General features: G+C 39.5%; 1 protein-coding gene across 3 annotated transcripts in view; it reads right to left on the reverse strand.

Annotated features, from left to right (window-relative positions):
• Positions 1-18,439, reverse strand: part of LOC106926239 (RNA-binding motif, single-stranded-interacting protein 3-like) — a 132,035-nt gene that overhangs the window by 57,340 nt on the left and 56,256 nt on the right. For all 3 annotated transcript variants that reach the window (XM_088013827.1, XM_088013825.1, XM_088013826.1), the window contains exon 4: positions 12,245-12,336. In XM_088013827.1, the coding sequence (XP_087869953.1) occupies positions 12,245-12,336 (92 nt within the window). The remainder of the gene's footprint in view (positions 1-12,244; positions 12,337-18,439) is intronic.

Raw genomic sequence — 18,439 nt, forward strand, 5'->3', positions numbered from 1 at the left:
TAAAGTTATACCATATAGTCAACTGTGGATAAATATGGTGACAACATTTTCTTTTTTTCCATCACTATCCACAGCACACAATTTACTGAAACCTGGAACATGTGATGAACTGCATTATCAAGGAGGCATATCAAAACACAGAGGAAATATTAGCCTAGCACTACAGAAAACTACTGAGCATAAGTATATGAATTATGAATCTATGTGTTTTGGTGACATTTAACAACCTTATATGGTAGCTTTATGTATTAAATCAGGGGATCGGAGGGGGTTAGACAAAAGAGGATAAAAAGGGAAAGAGGAGAATGGAAAAAACAAAAAAATAGACGCATCAGATGTGCAGAAAAAGACAGGAGTAGTCAAGGACAAAATGGAGGGGAGAAGAAGAAATGGAGAGACTAATGGAGGGAGGTGTGAAGTGTCACTGCTAGTGGCACCGTCTCTCTAATTAACATAGTGACCTTGGCCCTGTGGTCATGTTATTGTACACACACACACAGAGACAGAGAGATAGTGAGAGATATTAGAAGCTTTGTAGAGTTTGTGGAATAACAAGTAACGACCCGAGTTGAATTGAACTAAAACACAAACATTTCTCACTACGGATCAATTTCCCTGTGTTTGCTTTTGCAGTATTTCACATTCATGTCACACATATCAGAACATATTTCTTGTTTTATTCTTTGCCTAATCCAACAGAGAAGTTAGGGCAAAGAGTGAAAACACAAAGAGAATAGAAAAAATAAAATCTAAGACTAAATTAACTAGAACTACTATGGAAAGAAAAGGAAAGAAAACCTAAGATTTAAACTGTGTTTAAATCCAAACTGTGTTTAAATCTAAGTCTAAAACTTGTAATAACTCTTAGACTGAACTTATTACAAGGGTAACTAACACAAAGAGACAGTAGGAAGGAAGACAAGCAGACATAAAAACTAACTCTGAGTGAGCTGGCAGAGAAGAGACAGAGTACAGCTGTAGCAGCAATCATCTTTCAGGTCAACAGTAATTACCAAGAAGACTTGTGACTACAGGATACACACACACACACACACACACACACCCACACACCCCACACAGTTTTTCTTTTACCCACCGCCTTGTCTCACTCAATTTTCTTCTCGTCCCTTTTTAGTTCACAAGCAAGACACACCTGCCACAGAGAAGATGTCGGGACAAGAAGCAGAGTTTAGTGGGTAAAGGTTTCTCACCACGAGCAGATCTGAACACATGCAGGACTAATCTTGCATTGGCTGACTTCTAATTAATTCATGGGTCCTGTCAGGAAGTCACTCTAATTGTGGTTCACTTTGAAGTTGCCACATGAATTTTCAGCCTGCTTACACAGAGAGGTAAACAGCCTTTTTTTTTTCAAGGCTCTCAGGCAGCAATTATCTCTTACATACTTCATATGATTTCTTATGAACCACATAGATTTTTGTGTTTATTATTTATCGTTTTAATCTTATTTCAAATTTCCCGATTGTCTGAGGAAAGTATAAGGCTCATCCATCCTTGCAGATGTTTTAACATCTTTTAGACAACTCTCATCTCAAATCAACTTAGTGAAGGATCTCCAAGTGAAGGCGACAAAAGTTTATTTGCTTTTTTTTTCTAAGCTTCAGACAACACAGCAATGCAAAAATACCTAAAATCTTAAAGAGAAGCTTATCAGATTCAATATGATCAATTGCTGTACTAATATCAATGTCTGCAAAATTGCAAACATTTGTGAGAACTGTGGTACATCCTATTATGGTACATCTACATATTTGCATTCAACTAGGAACATCCTTGTTCTCAGTTGTTGATTGATTAACCAAACTAGCTCCCACAGTATTCAAGTGGTTCAACTCGTATCTCAACAAAATAATTTTGTTTTTCTAAATACAGGATAATATTTATCAGAATATTATGATATATGGTGTCCCACAAGGCTCAAGTTTAGGTCCCATCATTGGATGAATGATTACCCTAATGACACACAGCTCAATACAGCCATCTCTCCTGATAAACACAGACCCATTTATCCAATTTGTTTCTTTTTACTTTACTGTCGATATTTAGTCATAGATGGTAGAGAATTTCTTTTAGCTCAATCAGGACCAAGCTGAAGTATTTTTCTTTTCTTTTTTTTTTTAATGTGTAGAGAATACAAAGAGACAAACTCACAATGCCCTGGCAAGAGATCCTTCAGATCGGGTCAAAAACATTGCTGTCATATTTTAATCAAATATAAGTTTTACAAATCTATTCATATGACAAACTTGTAGACCTCATGATCACAATTGGATTTCTTTTGTAGGTGCACCAAACCCCACAAAATCTACTTCAAAGTAAAAATTTGGAATGTTTATATACCTAATTTTGGTTTCGTTTATTGTTTTTTATGTTTTGCTGCTACAACATTTAGTGTTTTTTGATCTATTATGCCTCCTTACACCTGAATCGGTCATCATGTAAATGGCCTGGAGTCACGTTAAGCCTCAGAGGCTTAACGTGACTCCCACTATTATAACGTGTATGTCACTCCCACTATTCCTGCTCTTCTACAGCTTCTTACAATGAAGTGAATTCATTTTCTTGTCTGTATACAGTACATCTACGTATGATAATCTACACACACAATGACAATCGAAACCACATTTTTTTTAATTGATTTGTGTTTCTGAGAACATCAAGACATTTTATAATATGATCAGGCAAATATTTGCCTATTTGGCCATGAAATCCATCTCCGTGTGTGGACTATGCATACTGAGTAAGTCCTCATTATTACTATCCCTCCAGTCAAATGTGTTGATGGCAGCATCTTTCTTTTGGGAATGGTTTGCTTTTTAATTTATTTATTTTTTCTGTGATTGAGTCTGGAGAACTGAGTGTTGGACAGGCTGAAAAAATTCTGATGAAATCTGCAGAAAAAGTTAGTTACAACATTCACATTTCACCAATGTACTAAATTTTGCAAAGACAATCCAAAACTGACCTCAGTAAAAGTCTCTAAAAAGTCTCGAGTTCAACCCAACTTAAAAGTGAATTTGAACTGATTTAATTTATCTGATGCTGTGGACCTTCAGTGCTTTCTCAAGTATATCCAAAGGAAAGCAAGATTATTGTTGCTGCAAATCACATTTTTCAAATTGTTCTTTACTTTTATTGAACAACAAGCTTCTAACATAGGAACAATTTGGTGTACTTAATACAGATATACCCCACAGTTTCAGTAAGTCATACTAAAGAAAATTAAAGGTCATATGACCATGTATCCTGTGTTGCGCATAAACACTGTCAAGTCAACAAATTCACAAATGGAGCTCACATTTTTGCCCCTTTCTAATTGCAATGCAGTTCACTTTGACATCATTTACCAGTACTTTGGCTTAGGGGCAAATGAAGTGTTTCTGGTGGCAAACTTCAGATATTTCACAGAGAAAAGCAGCAGCGTTTCCTGCTGGCTTGTGTCTGTGCACACATGTGGGCATAGACAATGAAAGGTTTGTGAGGATTTATAATGGCAATACTCCTTAAACTTGACTATGCATTAAAGTTGGGCAACTTAGCTTTGCTTTACTTTTTTGACAGTTACTTAATTACGGTATAACAACTCTTGTCTGAAGCTCAACTCACAAAAAAAAACAAAAAAAAACAACAACTAATGCCGTTTTTAATGGCACACACAAACAAACTCCTTCCAGCTGGAAGCAGAATTCTTATTTTGCACCTGATCAATGGTTTCTAGCTGTAATAGCTGAAGCTTCATGCTAAATCTTCATAATTCCTCTTTAATGCAAATGTACCCCACAAAAACGTTAACTTCAGTCCTCTTACTATTCATATGGAGAAAGTTCCGACACACCCGTGCATTGATTTGTCCTATTCCTCTGCTCAGTACTTGAATGGGTCTCTTTCAAAGATAAGAGGGTACAGACAATGGATGGACGGACATTAACTGAGTAAGTCTTTTCTCCAATATAAATTCAGCCTTCAGTATTTGGCAGCTATTCAGTAAATTTTGGATGTTTTGAGTTAAACATCCAACTGTACTGAATTGATAGCATTAATGGCTAAAAGTGACTGCAGTTACTGTCATGTTGGTTCCAAGTTTCTTAACCCACATGCGAGAACACAATCAGGAGAGGCAAGTAAATGAACAATAATAAGTTTATTGAATCCAGGGGAAAGGGGAATGGGCATGAGTTCTGGAACAGATGACCGGATCGTCTGTCAACGAGAGGCAACAGGTTAGTGAGAGTGGTTGAGAGAGTTTTTCCAGGAGTAAACAGACAAGGTCTAACTTGGAGTGGATGATTATGGTTGCTGGCAGAGCGCTGGGTAAGAGGGCTTTGTTGGAGGGCGGACAGGTTTGTAAATAGCTGAATGAGCGGAGTCTGACTAGGTCCAGTTGTAAAGAATCTCCAAATGGGTTTGGGCACGGGCAGGTATAGCCTGTGGTGTCACGAAGGGGAGTCCACTGGAGACGGACCGAAGACGGGAGAAGGCGAGCACACGAGGAATGGCGTCCAGCTGGTACAACTAATGGCGTCGTGGGGAGACACACGAGGGAGGAATTCACGAACAATGGGCAGCTTCAGCTCACGCAGAATCCCGGGGCAGACGGCACATGAGGGGAACAACGAGGAGACAGCGGGTTCACCAAGGTAAGCAAAAACGTTTGCTGGACAGGACAGGTTTGATCTGGGACACATGAAAGGTCGGGTGAATGCGCAGGGACGGAGGAAGAATAAGGCGCACAGTAGAGGGGCTAATGACTGATGACATTCATTGGTTCATTGGTCCATTGGTTCATTGGTCGGAAGGACCAATGAACTTAGGGGACAACTTTTTAGACAGACTTGAGAGTGATGTCACGTGTAGATAGCCACACCTTTTGGCCTATGAAGTATGTGGGAGCAGGAGTTCTCCTGCGGTCAGCCAGGCGCATATTAAGTGCAGAGGTGTTGTTGAGAGCAGCAATGGTGTCATTCCAGATTTTACGGCTTCTACGAATGTGGTGCTGCACTGACGTGACCGAGATGTTCGTTTCATCGGAGGACAGGAATGGTGGTTGGTACCCAAGTACTATTTCAAATGGGAAGATGCCTATGGCTGCTGAGATGTGACTGTTGTGCGCATACTCTACCCATGGAAGGTACTAGGCCCAATCGTCGGGGTTAGTGGAGGTCAAGCACCGCAGGGTAGCCTCTAGCTCCTGGTTCATACGCTCTGTCTGTCCGTTGGTTTGGGGGTGGTAACTGGAGGTGAGTGACACCTTGGCCTCCAGAACGGAGCAGAATTGGCGCCAGACTTGTGAGACAAACTGGGGACCACGATCTGAGAGGATCTCCTGAGGGATTCCATGAAGTTTAAACACATGTTTAATCAGTAGCATGGCAGTTTGGGCAGCAGTAGCCAATTTACGGAGTGGAATAAGATGACAGGCTTTGGAGAAACGATCGATGATGGTTAGAATGGTGGTCACCTCTTAGCGGATTGGAGATATGATAGGTTTTTGTGATCTGTCCAGACCAGAATGGGGTGCTCAGCTCCCTCCAGCCAATGACGCCATTCTTCCAGAGCTAGCTTGATTGCCAGGAGATCCCTGTCCCCCACGTTGTAGTTTCTTTTGGCCGGCGAGAGTCTACGGGAGAAAAAGGCACATAGGTGAAGCTTATGGTCATGATCGTTGGTCTGGGAAACTACAGCTCCGACCCCGGTATCGGAGGCGTCAACCTCTACCACAAACTGCTTCTTGGGATTGGGTTGGATAAGTATGGGTGCGTGTGCAAACCAGGACTTGAGCTTGGCGAAGGCGGCATCAGCTTGAGGGATCCAGGCAAACACCTTCTTGGTGGAGGTAGGAGCTGTTAAGGGAGATGCAGTTTATCTGGTGCAGATGGACGGACTTCCGAAAACATGGAACGATTCGGCGGATCAGGAGCCACAGATGGAGTGGATGGAGTGCTAGGAACCTGCTGGACTGAGCTCTGTAGAAAGTTAGAGAGTTCTGTTAATTGACGATTTGTTTCTGCTTGGCAGTTTCCCAGTTCTCTTAACGCGGAGTCCTGGGACTGAATTAGAGAGTGTTGTTCAGACAAAGCCCTTCTGATTGTGTCCGCTGAGGTTGCGGTTTGGCCTGAGTGTTCTGTCATGTTGGTTCCAAGTTTCTTCACCCACATGCGAGAACACAATCAGGAGAGGCGAGTAAATGAACAATAATAAGTTTATTGAATCCAGGGGAAAGGGGAATGGGAGAGTGGTTGAAAGTCTTTCCAGGAGTAAACAGACAAGGTCTAACTTGGAGTGGATGATTATGGTTGCTGGCAGAGCGCTGGGTAAGAGGGCTTCGTTGGAGGGTGGACAGGTTTGTAAATAGCTGAATGAGCGGAGTCTGACTAGGTCCAGTTGTAAAGAATCTCCAAATGGGTTTGGGCACGGGCAGGTATAACCTGTGGTGTCACGAAGGGGAGTCCACTGGAGACGGACCGAAGACGGGGGAAGGCGAGCACACGAGGAATGGTGTCCAGCTGGTACAACTAACAGCGTCGTGGGAAGACACACGAGGGAGGAACTCACGAACAATGGGCAACTTCAGCTCACGCAGAATCCCGGGGCAGACGGCACACTCGGGGAACAACGAGGAGACAGCGGGTTCACCAAGGTAAGCAAACACTCAGGCGACGAGAAGTCGTTCAGCCGCTGCTTATATACACCCAGACAGCGCTGCAGGAACCGCATCTCTCCAGGGGCTCTGTACACTGGCGGCATCTGGTGGATGCCACGGGAAGTAGCAGGTACTCCAGGAAAATAACTCAACAAAAACCAAAAAGGGAAAAGAAACAAAGAACAAAACAGAAAAAACACAGATCCTGACAGTTACAATCAAATTTGACTGTCATGAGGTGTGTGGTTGGTGGTGGTGAGGAGAGACGCAGAGAACCCAGGTATGGTGAAGATGATGAGTTTAATGATGAGCTCGAAACAGTCCAACAGGCAGCACGGCAGAGAGACAGGCACACAGCCAAATACCGGTAGCAACTGAATATAAGACTGAAAACGAGAGCTGAGTCGACACAGGACTTAGTTCAACTGTGAGCGACACACGCATAAGCACACTAGAATCTGAACGACGACACTGACTACGACATAGACAAGGACCCGATGAGGAACACAGACAACAGGTGGGTTTAAATACACACGGGGTAATCAGGGGAATGAGACACACCTGGGGAGCAATCAATGGGGAGGACAGGACTGAGACTCACAGGAACAGGACTACACAGGAAAAAACTCAAAAATAAACACACAGAAACATGGATCGTGACATTGACTTTTCCAGTTTTCTTTTCGGCTGATGAAAGCATTACAACATGTGTGTGAGAGCAGCTCTTCTCAAAAAGTTATCAAACAGTTTGTGCATGAACAACAGAATATGGAAAAAAAGAATGCTAAGTGATTAGATGCTAACTTGTAAAATAAATCTTGACTTTTACATACACTCACTCACACACACCCCCACCCACAAGAATACAATTCATCTTTTCCACTTGCACCAGTTCTGGGTGCCTAAGAAGAAACTCGGTCTCCTTTTTTGGGGGTGTTCTTACAGTACAAACAGCGTGGACAAATTTAGACGCATGGTCAAATGTGTTCACGTATCCAAATAGTTGCCAGAGGACGGGTATATTTATGTAGGAGGGGATTTAAGACCCATCTTGGGTCTTATGATTAAGGACCCTTAATACTAGAAACACTGAAGAGGTTTAATAACACTGACAAGAAATTTAGAACGCATAGCATTTTATGACTATAAGCAAATAGCAGCTCTTTAATCTTTTAAGCAGTGCAATGCGTGCAGCAGTAAAACAACAAAATCAAAGAAGGAAAGGCAAAAGCAATTAGGAAATAGCAAAAGAAACAGAGACATGCAAATGTTAACAGCAGAAGCTATTTACAAATTAAAGAAAAACACTGTAAAAAATAAATCACCTAAAATTATATAAGTAACAGAAAGATTCCACTTTTTTTTATTCAACTAATAATTCATTTTCATATTTCTGCATAAGCTTGAGCACTACATTGCACAAACGTCCATGTTGTAATTTTCCCACTTTCTTAGATCGGTTATACAAGACTCTTTTTTTTTTTTTTGCTATGTGTGAGATATTGAGTCTCTAGGTCACTATAAACATAGGCACCTTCATTCAGGTATCAGGTGTCTATGTTTGAAAGGACCAAACCATTTTTCTCCTGTGCTATGCTGTCATGATGGAGTCCTTGGAGAATGTTTTAATGTAAGAAAATGTCTGTAGAGCTGCAAATATTCTGTAAGCAACGAAGCATCTTGAAGCATGTTTGAATTACTGTTTTTTTGAGACAAGCAGCAGGATGTAAGCCACATTGATAACGAGGGTTTAAGTGTGGGCTTAACCTCTGCAAATTTGACAGTTTGATCCTCCTATCATAACCTACAAATCATTACACCAATATAATTTAATATGCGTCTGCTTCATCTTCCTGCCACATTTGTCCAGTCTATTTGGAGGTCGATCTAAACGAGGAAAGAACTTTTCATAAGTTAAGTAAGAAAAATAAAATAAAATCTTGCACTTTATATCCTGTCATTTGTCTTTTAAAATCTGAAACTTTTTTTCAAAGATGGATCTGCTTACCTAAATGTTGTCAGTACACAACCAATTCCAACAAGGAACATGTCATGATATTCTGACACTTTAAGATCTAAGAAAAAGAAGAACTCTTAAATTTAACTGGAGAATAAATAAAACATATTTGTGCTAAATATGGATGTATCCACATCCATATGTGGATACATTCATATCCACATGTGAATGTATATGGGAACAAGACGGAAATGGCCTCCTTAGTGAAATGACGGTAAATACAGCAACAAAAATGTGCTTTACTCTCCATGGATGCTGATTTGAAACTGAATCAGTTGTTTAAATTTGGATAAATCTGTCAATAAACTATCTGCACATTCTTCAGTGAAAACTACCTCAAGATGACCTCCCGTCTTTTAGAGCCTCAAAGTCTTCCCAGTTCCAGCACAACCTTTACAGTCCAGAGATTTCTCTCAGAAGCAGAACCTCCTGAGACTGAGAATGAACCTTTGGCTCAGGTTCAGCATTTCCAGTCGCAAAGTCGAAAATATCGAACCAACTCAGAACTAAAAGAACTTCAGGGAATGTTTGTATCGGAGCAAGTTGTTTTACAGTCTTCCTGATCATATTTGCAGTTTTCACAAATCTCATCCTTTGTCCACTTTGAATATCTTGAACAAGTGAGGAAGACGCTTACTGACTTATGTCAAAAATTAAATGGCTGATCAGTTGTTGTTTGTTTAGCTTATTTGGCTTTCAATCATTTTTCATTGCTTATAAAAAAACAGAAATTCTGCTGTCAGACACATTTCTGGTCGTGAAAAACATGAGACATCATGAGTAAAGTAAAGGAGCGCCATCCATCACCTCTATTAGGATAAACCTGTTTTAAAATGACAAGCTGCAATTAGAACAGATATGAAGACATCCGACCCATGCAGATAACCCGACTAATTAACAAGTTACTAATAATAATAATTAAATAAATAGCTAAAGATTGTAGATAGCATTAACTTGGCTGTACTAATCATTTAGCAGGTCTGTGAATCATTTTGGTTTTCTGTTTTAAATAAAAACAGGTACAACAAGTTCATGGCAGGCATTTTTTTTTAGATTCTGTGGTGAAGGGGATGTTTTTTATTAGTAACTTGACAGGAAGAAGAGCAGAAAGAGAGGCCAAAGACATGCAGTAAAGAGCCCACTTCTGTAGCAGTACATTGATTAAGCACTACAACCTGATTGTGGTGGACCTGCTCTGACACAGTGCCACACAATACCCAGCTAAAGTTTTTTAATTTTTTTCTCAACATTTCCCAAAGCAACAGCATTTTTGCTCTCACAATCTCACATCAGACTATGTCTAATGAAGACAATTTAAAGAAAATAATAAGCATTTTTCTCCCCAGTTTAATTAAAATCAAGATTCAGCGAAACCCAATTAGCGCACCAACACAAAATGCTACACGCTGGAGCCGCATTTGAGTCAGCTAGCTGCACACTGCAACAAAACTAGGTGGGAAATGAGTGGCTTTCTCCATAATTAGCTCATGACACAGTAAGAAGTATGTGTAATTTCATTTGGAATTGACTTTTCGCCCTCTATTCCATCTCTCTGGAAAGCCTAATCCCTGAGGCGTTGTAGGGGTCTTCTTCCTAGAACACCCGCTAAACACATCACAACCCCTCTGCTGCTAATGCTCGTGCTCCGAAATCCGTTAGGAACAAAATGAGAGATGGGAGGCTAATGAAAAGAGGTTTAATGGAAGGAAATGGCAAAGGTGGCCTAGAGGTTTGCTGCTGTTTAATTCAGTGGGATGCTCCGGCTGCCTGAAGACTGGCCCATCTTAATTGTACTCTTCTGCCTCAGAAAGGGAAGTATGCGGCAATAAAGTTACAGACAATTTACGCTGAATTTAATTTTCTTGGATTACCCAACCTCTTCCAGTGTCTATTGAAACTTCCTTCAGGTGGTGATATAAAAACCATCAGCCATCATGCTTTCTGAAGGAACGTCCCATTTATCAGTGTCATATTTTAACCACTTCCTAAATTGGGTGCCGGTGGATAATGAGAGGAGTGTTATAAATGCAAGGGATAATGCTAGAACATGGAAATCATCCATATTATCACGACACCAATACATGGCTTCCACTTATGTACAGCTGCTCTGCGTTACTACTAAGATGTTTTGGGGAAAAAACCATCGTTAAAAAAACTTCTATAGTTCCTTTCATTTTTTTTTTTTTGTTTTACTGTAGCAACAATTTGAATTCTTAAAAGTCACCCCTAAAAGAAAAAAAAAAAATAATTTTAACACCACACATTTATGTTTATTGGTAAACATCTCTCTATCCATTTATTACCTATACTTTTTTCCTTCACTCTTTAGAAACTCACAAAATGTGACCGTGGCCTCAGCCACTACTACTGCACAGCTAATTGCTGTCTGAAAATCCTAAGCTTTGTATTTTGAAGCTATCATCGTAGACCTGGGAGGCAGATTTGACCATATCTATGCAGGTGTTTGACAGATTAAAAAAAACAAAAAAAACCCGAAAGTTTAGGACCCAATATTTCTTTAATAACTGGATGATTTTCAAGTGGACCATAACGATTAGAAGGAGTGAGTGAGTCTTGCTAATGGCACCATAATGACTTGTGGGTAAAATTCATCGCCTTTGAGGGTGTCATTAGAGAATCTGACATTGCTCAATAGGAGTTTATTTGAAAAGTGTTTTATATGTGTTGCTCAGCCGCCATCAGACGGGATGCAGTTCCACCACTTTTGAGATTTAGTAAGTTTGCTTAAGACTTATGTGCAAAGAATAATAAAGTTGCAATCATGTCTTTCTCACCTCTGTTTAATGTTTACATGACACACATGAGATTAAAGAAGCAGAGATCCACCATCAAGTTGGGAGAATCTGCCAACACAACAACCATTAGTCTCCCACAAATTGGATCTTCACAGAAAAGTAGCAAGAAGAGAGTCTGTTACTGAAGACACCACTCCCATTTTGAAAAAAGTTGGCAACAGCGTCATGCTGTGGAGATGTTCTTCTTTCATGGCATGAATACAATTGCTAATTTGGGGCAATATTTAAAAACTGATACTCACAAATACTCTTCATCCAATCTGAGAACAAACTTGTTTTTGTTGTTGTTTTTCATTTTTCTTCATAAACGGGCACAACTTTGTGCTTCTCTTCCGAATAAAATACATGATTTTGGTTTTAATTTCACAAAATGCAGAACGGTTCAAGAGGCATGCAAATTCTGTTTTAATTTATAATTAAAACTGAAGAAATAGGAATACTATATCGGAGAAAAAAAATAAAGAGACTATAGGATGAAGGATGGCTTCCAATTTTACTGTCTTGTAAAATTCTTGAATAATGTCAAAAAGAAAATATACATTACGAAATTCACCAGTTGCACAGTATGCTATTTAACTCAATGGGAATGGCACCAGTCAGTCCAATATAAGTAACCATTACATACAGTAAGCCCAAAAATCACTGTAGAAATGTTTATCCTCTATTGTATATTTTAGGTAGTCTTCTACATCCATAAACACAAACCCAGAAGTTCATCAGACCAGAGGGAGCGAGTGAGATGAACCTTACCTTCGCCATCTGTGCCTGGACTCCACTGGCTTTGAGCGAGGCCACAGCCTTCTGGGCTGCCGCAGGGCTGTCAAAGTCCACAAAGCCATAGCCTGCACACAGAAAACCAAACAAGAGAGGTAAGAATGAAAAAGAAAACAAAAAAATGAAACAAGTGATGGGAAAGGAAAGTAGTCTTAGGACAAAACAGAACAAAAAGAACGAAAACAAAAAGCTGGGATCAGGGAGAATTCTCAAATATGTTGGCAAGCAAGTGCAATTCTGCTCAGGAAAGAGATCCTATTTTGTCTTCAGCAAGTTGTAAAATGTTTTAATGTGTCAAAATCTAGTCAAGTCACATATTTCATGAAAACTTCAAAACTGGCTGATTTAGATTTTAGCCTAGGATGTTTGATTGGGGATTCAATTTTCAGCAAGTTTCTGTTTTTTGGGGGGGAGTTGTACGGCCTTTTCAATGTTTAGCTATATGATTTACATCTTGTCATTTGATAACATCAGTATCAGACTGCGTTTCATGGAATGCCGCTCTATTTCTGCACTTCATATATTTCCTGTTTTTTGTTTCTTTTTTAAACAGAGTGCATTATTTATTTATTTATTTATTTATTTAGTCTCTGTTAGTGTCCGTGCATCTGTTAGAGCGCTGGGGCCCGGGGGACATGGGTTGGGCCCTACAGGAAGATCTGGAGGACAAAAGGTCCGAACGCACTCATAAATCTCCACTTTCAGAAATAGTGCATGTCCTAGATTTACTAGGTCACATGGCTGAAAGCTGGGAGGAGATGTCAACAAACAGACAGGCCGTCCTCAGTCTCTCTGAAACCAAACGGAAAGATTGCATGCGCTTGTGTGTTGAAAATGTGAGCAAATTACGAGAAACTTATGCCCCACGGATGAGGGCAAAACATCAACACTCGAAAAGAACAATAACTGACTGGGCTGAGTCCTAAAACAAGTATGCAAACCTGATGTTTACAGTATAACTTGCTACAATTTTTAATAAAAAATGTGCTTAGAATGAGGGATTCACTCTTGCACATTCACCCATAGACAAACATTTCACTCGCAACATCTGCTCCCATCTTTCTTTCCTTCTTCCTTCTCCCAAATTTGGAGCCGCACTCTGTTTTGCTGATAAGCAGCAGATTTTTTTTTCTTCTTTTTTTTAATTGTTCAAAGGCAGCAAGCTGCTTTCACAGCAAGATCTGCCCTGCGCACACAAATACTTATACGCTGGCTAATGAGAAAACCAGAATTTAGCCAAAATAGGGTTACGCAACCTCAGCAAAGAGGATACATAAACATACAAAATGCACATGCAATTTACTCTGACTTGTAAAGACAAGCACAAATACAAAGATATAAGGGAAGCAAGATTTTTAAAAATATGGTCTATGTGCACAAGAATTACAATGCTGCTTATTTATCAATTTTAGTGCAAGAAGAGACAAATGCCCATCTTACGAAGATATCAATGCATACAGTATTTATCACCTTGATAAAATGTCCTTATTTTATTCCGCCGGATTTAGAAAATGTTGGCATTTGTTACTCTGACGGATAAGTTACTGTTTAAACACAGAGAATTGATTGATTCATCACATAATATGCATGCCAGGCTGATTTATTCCTGTGTAGCCTGGATAATGTTCTCTGCTTGAAAATCGGTGAAATGAATATGCCTGAATGATTAAAAAATCATGGCTAATTAAAAATTTAGAGCAGGAAAGCTTTAAAGTTTCTATTAAAACAAAAACAGACACAATTCAATAAATAGCTGTTTACAAGTCTGCAAAACCTTTAAACCTCTTTTCTAAATAATCCGTTCATCCGGTGCCTATGCCTGCTTGTCCTTGAAGGATAAGATGGTGTCCGTCTCTAGAGGTCAAAAGGTGAGAGGTCGGGTACAATCTGGACAGGCCGCCAGTCTGTCACTGGGCAGCATAGAAACACAAATACCCATATAAGAACACATAAGGTTCTTATATGGGTAAAACACACACTGGGATATGAAGTTCCTGCTGAAAGGCAACAGTGTTGCTAACTGAGCCAATGTGGGTCTCCACTTTCTAATTAGGCGCAGCTTAATTAATATACAAGTACTGAGAAATCTGCTGTTGAGCAGAATCAGACCATTTTACACACAAAATGAGTTTTTAAGAATAAATTAGGTGTTGAAAAATAAAGTAAGAAAAGGTGCAACAAACTTCTCGGAACAAAACTGTACTTTGAATGAATGTCAGCAATTTATTCATACAGAGCTATGAGACTCCATCAGAAAACAGGAAGCTAAAAGGACCAACGGTAACAATGCTCTGTTTTATTCTTTTGACGAGTCAAGTTCTGTTACTGAGAACCCTGAATTTGGATATGTTGGCCGAGTTTTGACGATCTCAAAATTAAGGTAAAGATCTGACGCAACCATGGTAACGCAAACGGCTTGCATCGAATAAGCGTGGTAACCACAGTAACTAATAATATAAGATGCTGAAGATAGTTTAAAGCTACAGAGCCAACTCACACAGTGTGACGTCGCCGCTAATGACTGATTGATTATTCATGATGTGGAGGCTGTCTAATATTTATATGGATTGTTCCATAACCTGAGGGATTGCATGATATTTGTTGATGAGGCTTGGTGAGCCAGGTCTGTAACTTTCAGTTGTTTATGAGAAAAGGTTGTTTTTGTTTTTTTTTTAATAAAGCATGCATGCATATTTTAAATCACAGATAATTTCATTTTAAATTAACAGAGAAAGCAGAATAATGAATTTTGCTGCTGATTATAGTTCCTGAAAAAAAAATGCAAATTGACAGATAAAATATATAAAAAATATTTATTCTGCTCAGTACATCTCTACTTATTATCATCATCAGCATTTTTAAGTTAGGTATGAATAGTTCATGTCAGCTGTTTGAGTTAGGTTGTCCTAGAGTCATTTAGAAAAAAATAAAAAATTCACAAGTCAACTATTTATATAGTGCCATAACATATTTTGCAGATAGATGAACTGCATTTTTGATTTTAAGAGCCCTCAATTTTTGCAGTCATTTTTTTCCTCTGGATTTACACCTGAAACATCGATATATAAAGTGAATGCAGTAAACTGCTTTTAAATAAGTTCAAAGCCATTTTGTTGCATTAATTTTAACAAGGCAGTAAAACTAATGAGAAACTAATCAGTAGTATTAACACACAATAACAGATATGGAAAATTTATGACTCAGATAAACATAGGAAAGTCCACAACATAATCCTGAAATACAACTTTTACACTCTGTTTCACTGAACCTTGAGTTGCAGCTGGCCAGAGCAAAATCATTGTCTGATAATTCAAAATATGTCTGCTTGATCTCATCTCAGTTAGAATTTCAGTTTCACCGATACTAAAAGACGTATCTCTCTAAAGGAGGCAGGGTAGAAGTGAATAGCTTTAAAACTGAGGTCTTTAACATTGAGTATTCCTTGAATAACCTGAACGCGGTAACTACAGCGGGTGAGCTGTTCCTTTTTCATTAGTCAGAACTGAAGATGCCGGTAGACTGGAAACACAGCAGTGATTACAACACATGAACTTCACGGCCATGAAACTAGACGCTGCAGATTTAATCTGCAGCGTAACCAGGAACCACTTCTGGGAGCAGGTCTGTTTACAGTGATATACCAATATCAAATGCCTTCTCTGTATTACAGTTCCAGAAAATTGAATCCATGTCTCAGGCGTCTGGTACATGCTCCCTAAATAAAATATTGAGTCACTGTAGATGTTGGCATGTAATCTAGTTTCACCCTGAAGGTCTTAAGTTATTCTAAAGACATCTGAGGCTGGCTGCGCTTTTTACAGCACTTGATCTAGTTGGGTCGGACACAAAATGTTACACATAAACCCAAGTGATATTAATATTTCTTATGAGGAAATTTAATGTCTAAGTGTCCGTCTCCCTGACATGTTTGGTGGCGCTAAATAGCCTTGAACCGAGTTAACCGCTAGCTCAAAGTCTATTCATCAATTTCTTATGAAAAGGTTTTTGTCTGTGGCTTTATTGAGGTCGTGGGTCAAGTGTCAGAAACAGAACAGACCCCAGGAGCCGCTGGAGATTCATTGTCTTGCTCAAGGCCCTTTAATCCAGACGGACACTTGCTAAATCTGGGAGCAGATGCTCATCTTCTGTGATGATTGAAAGCTCAGCGAATCTGAACTCAACATGCAGATCCAATAAAAAAAGTGCACTAACCCTTACATACTTCTTCTGGTTTTCCTGAGTTACCCTTTCCTGAGAGCACACAATATGAAGTATTGCCTTAAAATACTGTTGATTAAAAGATGAAAAAGAAGCTGTCCCAAGCAAAATGGAAAAGCAATGAGCCTCAAAACCTATCGAGTGGTTGTGCCAAACTATCATTACCCATTTACAATAACAATGTAACTTTTACGCCACTTTGGGTGGATTTTGTCCAACTCTTCTTTGCAAAATTGCTTTAATTTGTTCACAGTGGAAGGTTTACAAACTAACTATTTAAGGTCATGCCAAAGCATTAATCAGATTGAAGGTTTGATGAAATTTCCTTTTCCCTGGTAGAGAGCAAACTTCCTGGTTCCAACATGGTGTTGAGACCGTGAAGCAGCACCACGGCCCTAAGAGTATATACTATTACATATTCTTAGGTTTAACTGTATGCATGAAGCATTTAACCAAAAACATGTGCTACGTTAATTTTACACCACATCTAACCGGACACACACATTCCTGAAGATTTTTCTGTAGTCTTGTAAGTCTATATGTCATATTTGAAATCTTTCACCCTACTTTGTTTTATTAGATGTGATCCATTAACGTGATTGCTTATATGAACATTTTTGGAAGACATTGTGGCTGTGTGTAACCTGTGAAATTAATTAAACAATGTACTAAATTAAAATTATAATTTAGATTTAACAATGGAGATATTTTATTCAAACAGAGTTGGTCATTTTACAGTAGCTTTTTTTTAACGTTATTTAATGAAATCATTTTATGAAAACTACATTTTACATTTATTCACATTATCATTGATTTTAGTGCTTTTCTCATAATCTAAATCATGACATTGTTGTAAGAAAAAAAATAAATAAATACTGTATTCTACACATCAAAATATACCCTCCTAACTCATCTCACGTAGTTTTCCATGCAAGAAGACCTGCCAGACTGACAGACGGACACACAAACATCACTATAGGTCCCATGCAATCTCCTGAGCCTTCAGATTTCCTGGCCTGGGCACAAAGGCACAGGCCAACCAAGTAGAGAAGGAGACAGTCGGGGACAAGCAGAGAGCAAGATGTGGGCAGGAGGCACTGAGAGGGAGGCTGCTTGTCTCTGGGAAATGGAAATCCTTTCGTATCTAAAGTGGTTTCCTCTCCCTCCCTCCATCCTGCGCTCTGTGCCCGCTCGCTCCATCACAGCTCCCCACGCTGCTAACAAGAAAACTGTCATTGCAAAGTTGCTGCAAACCACAGGGAAAGTGTAAGAAAATCTTCACAAAATAGTTGTTTTTGTTTATTTTAGCAAACACTGCTGCTTGCCTAATTAAAAACCATTTTTATTGTTTGTTTACTTTTATTCTTTTGCCAGCAGAAGTAATGCCTCGACAGTGCTTCCATGAGAAGTCTCACTTTTCACGAAGGAAATAATGAATCGACTCAGTTCGGATCTGAAAAATGCTTTCAAATGACGGGAGCAGCGACATGCGAGGGGATCATCCGGGCCAGATGGCTTGATTTCATTACCTCTGTGTCTCCAAAACAAAACCCACCCTCTGTTTCCTCCCTCACCAGCCTTCCTGAAAAGATGAGACTGTCTGCTAAATCATCAGTTTCAAAGGGTCGCCTTCCTTTTCTGTCAGCCTCAGGTTATTTTTACCCCCTCCTGCCGCCACTCGCTACATCCGCCCATCCATCCCTCTCTTTCCAAGAGAGCTCTCCGAGCCAATTTGTACGCTCTTAGTCACGCTAAGCAATTATCTTGTCCCCACTGAATGCCTTTGCAATCAAACCAACACTTATCCGGTTGTACAGCACTCTAATGGCCAACTGATAATGAAACTCCTTCATTGTGAGTTAACAACTGGCTAAGAGATGTATGAAGTCCACACCATGAGCGGTGAAATTGCTTAAGAGAGTTACAGTCTGAAAAATGCGCCTATGTTGCTTC

Source organism: Poecilia mexicana, unplaced genomic scaffold, assembly GCF_051168715.1.
Source record: "Poecilia mexicana isolate PSO_F unplaced genomic scaffold, ASM5116871v1 scaffold_16, whole genome shotgun sequence".
Lineage (NCBI taxonomy): Eukaryota > Metazoa > Chordata > Actinopteri > Cyprinodontiformes > Poeciliidae > Poecilia > Poecilia mexicana.